Source organism: Nestor notabilis, unplaced genomic scaffold, assembly GCF_000696875.1.
Source record: "Nestor notabilis isolate BGI_N333 unplaced genomic scaffold, ASM69687v1 Scaffold23765, whole genome shotgun sequence".
NCBI lineage: Eukaryota > Metazoa > Chordata > Aves > Psittaciformes > Psittacidae > Nestor > Nestor notabilis.
Window position 1 is genome coordinate 1 of NW_009929189.1, and position 4300 is coordinate 4300.

Genomic DNA, 4300 nt, shown 5'->3' on the forward strand with positions numbered 1-4300 from the left:
GGGGAGAGGCCGGTGAGGATAACCCTGTGTGCGCTCCCAGGATAAAGCGGTGTCGGAACTACTATGAAATCCTGGGGGTGGAGAGGGATGCCAGCGAGGAGGACCTGAAGAGAGCGTACCGCAAACTGGCCCTCAAATTCCACCCTGACAAGAACCGTGCCCCCGGAGCAACGGAGGCGTTCAAAGGTGAGGGCGGGCTGGCCCCGGTCCGGGAGCCGTGGAGCAGGAGGCAAGTGAGGGCAGGCTCCCCACATGTCCGCTTCTGCACCTTATGTAAAGGCATCGTGCAGGCCCACACAGCTCAGCGTTGTTACGGGCAGATTTGCACATCTCCACAAAATCCTGCTGCTGCTCGGCAAGGTTTGCCTTTTAAGCTCAAAATAGAGATTGCTGTTGGAAGCAAAACGGAATGTATCCCAAATTTCATTCTTAAGTACTGCAAAAGGCTCAGAACAATGCTTGGAAATGCTACTGGCCATGCAGGAGAGTGTGGTGTTGTGTAATCAATAACTGCTCTGTGTCATAAATAAACTCTTTATATATATATATATACACACGTATATATATGTGAGCATGTGAAATTGGAGTCCAGTGTTCTGTGTCTGGACTTTTCAGTAACATTGCAATGTAGACCTGTGTCAACAATGTTACAGCATGTAAACTGACATCATTTGCCCTCTCTGTGTTGCAGCTGCCTGCAACATCCTGCAAGGCAGCGTGAGGAAAGTAAGATGTCCATTCATAGTCTATTAGAAGAAGGAGTTTCTGAAGGGCTTTTCTTTACATTTCTGTGTTAGGGTTCTATTTCGCTATGAACTTGTTTACAGCCGTGTTCTGTCAAAGGTCAAGGAAGATGATGAACCAAATACTTTGGGGTGGTTTGACATGAAGTGTGGAATAGATCTGCTGTACAGCGTCACCAGGCACAAAATCTTGGAATGGCGTTCTGCATTTTAATTAGCCTCTGGAGTTATTAACTTTGTATTAACTGTATATGGGGGTGTGCTGCTGCATCAGGGCTTAGTCTTATCTGGTAGCATGTTACCTCCTCACTCAGGCTCGTGGCTGAAGTGGATTCTCTCACCTCAGTTTTACAAATACTTCAGCTCTCTCCATATACTCTAACACTTTTGTGTTTCTCCTGGTATCAGTGATAGCAGGGAATAAATTCCGTCACAGGTAATGCCAGTGTTGTAACACTTATTTTACTCTTTTAAAAGTAATTCAATCTTTGGTCAAGCACAAATTTTCTGTGCCTGTGTGGGTTTTTTTGCTACTCTGCTTATAAAAGTCTGAGATCTGGAAATAGTGCGTGATACACCTGTGTAACACTTCTTTTAATTCCCTCTCCAGCAATAGGAAATGCTTTTGCAGTTCTGAGCAACCCTGAAAAGCGATTACGATACGATGAATTCGGAAGCGACCAGGAGCATGTCAGCACTGGCCAGCCCAGGCACTACAATTACTACACAGAATTTGAAGCAGATATTACACCAGAAGAAATATTCAATGTGTTTTTTGGTGGGCACTTCCCTACAGGTCAGTATCTGCAGTGTTTTTGAAATGTGATGAACTGACCCTAGGCCATAATGGAAGTTCAGGTGCTCTTGGTGCTGCTCAGAGAGTTGATTTTACATCTGAAAAGAGCAAAAACCTTTTTGGATTTACTAATTTCTTCCTTCCTAGGTGTTTATGCCTGGAAAAGCTCCTTTAACGTACATTTTAAACTTAGGATTTTAGCAACTCTGTTCCCCAAAAAGTGTTGTCAAAGCCCAGTGTTGCTGTGCAGGAATTCTAGCACAGAGAGCTGCCAACACAGTAATGGCTGTTGCTGCTGGGGCAAGTTCCAGACCTCCCAGCCTCTCTTGGAAATTCCTGACAGCACATTAGGGGTAGGAGCATTTTAGTCTGGCAAGGGGTTAGGCTGTGTGATTCTTCACTAGGCAGCATTTTAATACCAGCTGTAGCTGAAGACCCTTCTTTTTGTTGTTGCTTTTATTCCCTCCATTGTCAGAAGCCAGCAATGGTGTGAGGTAAAATAAGGTGTGACTGGGAAGGGCTCAGAGGTGTCTTTGCTGAAGGTGCTGTACTTGAGACACCTTTCTGTATTCCAGGATGCATGGCAGCAGCTCCTGGTGTGGTGGTCTCAGCACCCCTGTAACTAGGAAAGCACAGGAGTTCATCTGGCTTGCAGCAGCTTGCATACTGTAAAGAAATGAAAACCCCTTAGCTGAGAAAGTGATGCCTGCCAGGAAAGGCTGGCTGTTACGGGATATGCAGGATCCAGTAACTGAAGAGTAGATCCATACCTGCAGTAACTCCATGCATGTCTCAGTCCAGCCTCAGCTTTTGTATTTGTAGTACAAATACAAAGATACTGGAAGATCAGTGGAATACAGGTTTGGATTAAAAGTAAATCTGAAAGGTGTGGCGAGCTCACGGTCTTCCTGGCAGCAAAATGCTTTAACACTTGTAAATTTTGTCACCTTTTAGACTTATTATGGTGGGTAAAGGCTGCAAGTTGAACTTCTCATTAAAAAAAAAAATAAATGCACATGAAAGGAAAGAAACTGCTGGCAGGAATTCTTTGAGAAACTTAGGAATTTGGGAAAATGTTTTTCTAGGCTCCCTGCAGGAGTCATTCTTCTCCTCCCACACTTGCTTCTGTTTTTTCACAGCTTGATAAAATACTGTCTGAGCAGGGTTGTATGATAGAAACAAACTTTCTTGTCAAGAAAGACACATTCCTTCTTGTAGCCCACCGTGTTTGTTGTCTCTGTTGGAGCACTGCCTGCGAACATGCCAGGCCCCTTGGACAAATGTTTGAACAAGCAAGGAAACAGATGTTTTGACACAATAGCAAAGGTCACTTCCGACAGGTTTCTTGCAGAATTCTTTGGGAAATGAAGAGAAAGGACAGTATAAGAGTATAAAATAATGTGACATCTTTCCCAGGGCTTAAAAATAGATTTACATTTCTATTGTTGTGATAAGGCCATACATTTCCATTCTCTAATACAAAAACATTCTGAAATGCAAAAGGGGAGAGCACAGCCATTATTAAGACATTCATATGGTGATAAAATCAAGTTCAGGCTTCAGATTGAAACAGCAGATGCAATTCTTTCTTCATTTTTGAATTCTTACAAATAAATCAACTGCATTCAGTGTGCAAGAAAGGAAATCCTGAATTGTTCTCCTTTGTTACTCGAAAAGCTATTTTTTAAATCTCTTTCCTTAATATAAAATCATTAAGTGAAACTATTAATAGCTTGAAGGAAAAGTAAGTAGAAAAGAGTGTAGAAGATCATATTGAGTAATTATGGGAAGCCATAATTCATGCCCTGAGCCTGGTGAAGCAAATTACTGTTCCTGCTTACAGCCTGGGGATGCACCACAAGCTACAGCATTGCAAGTGAATGGGACCAACCCAGTATTAAAATATGAGATAGAGTAACAAAAAATGTGGCATGTTTCTGCAGTTTGATTTAAATTAACATGGACTTGGGGCGAACTTTGCAATTTCTCTGGTACACTTTTTGGAACAACATATTCTTTTGACTTTTAGATCCGAGGTGTGTTTGTGCTTCTTAATCTAAGGTCTCACAACTGTAGTTCAGGCTGTGTAGTACAAGCCTGGATAATCAACTAGAAACTGAGAAGTAGGGGTGAGTACCAGCAACTGGCTGAACATCATGGCTCTCTCTTGGTTTCTTTTGACAGGAAATATCCACATGTTCTCAAATGTAGCCAGAGACACGCACTATTATCCGCGGAGGCACCGAAATGAAAGAGCATGGACACAGGAGCAAGAGGAGGAAGAAACTAGGCCACAGGTAGCCAGGAGGAGGGATCTCTTGGGCTTAAATACTTGACTAGGGTAGAGGGGTCAACATACACATGTGAAGCCAGAACAGGCCTTCCCATGCCTCAGCACTTGGTGTTTGTCCTCCAGCGCTGCAGCCAAAATGGATGTTTTCAACAGTAAAATGGTCTTTTATTAATCGCTAATTTAAAAATACATTGAATTGATAGGATTACAGGCCCTGGGGTTTCCGTCACTGGGTGTTTTGCTGGTGCTTGGTTTTTGCAGGCTCTAATGGTTTGGTAATCCAACAACAGTTAGTCCAAATGTGGACAGCTAATGCATATGGAAGTACTGGCTTGTCCTCACTGCATATTTAATCCTTCAGTAAATTAGCTCACAACTTCTGTGCAGGTGCTGCATAGGCTTCCTCCAGCCCAGGGCAGGATGGGTGGGGGATACACAGTTTGTGTTGGAAGGAACCTTAAAGCTCAT

The 4300-nt window shown here is 43.1% G+C and overlaps 1 protein-coding gene across 1 annotated transcript; it reads left to right on the forward strand.

Annotated features, from left to right (window-relative positions):
* Positions 1-11: 11 nt before the first annotated feature.
* LOC104399767 (dnaJ homolog subfamily C member 18-like) lies at positions 12-3836 on the forward strand (the record flags this gene model as incomplete). The annotated part of the gene is made up of 3 exons (XM_010014878.1): positions 12-186; positions 1354-1539; positions 3724-3836. Coding segments are annotated over 3 exons (474 nt in total), but the record flags the coding sequence as incomplete, so codon positions are not given.
* Between the last annotated feature and the right edge of the window lie 464 nt (positions 3837-4300).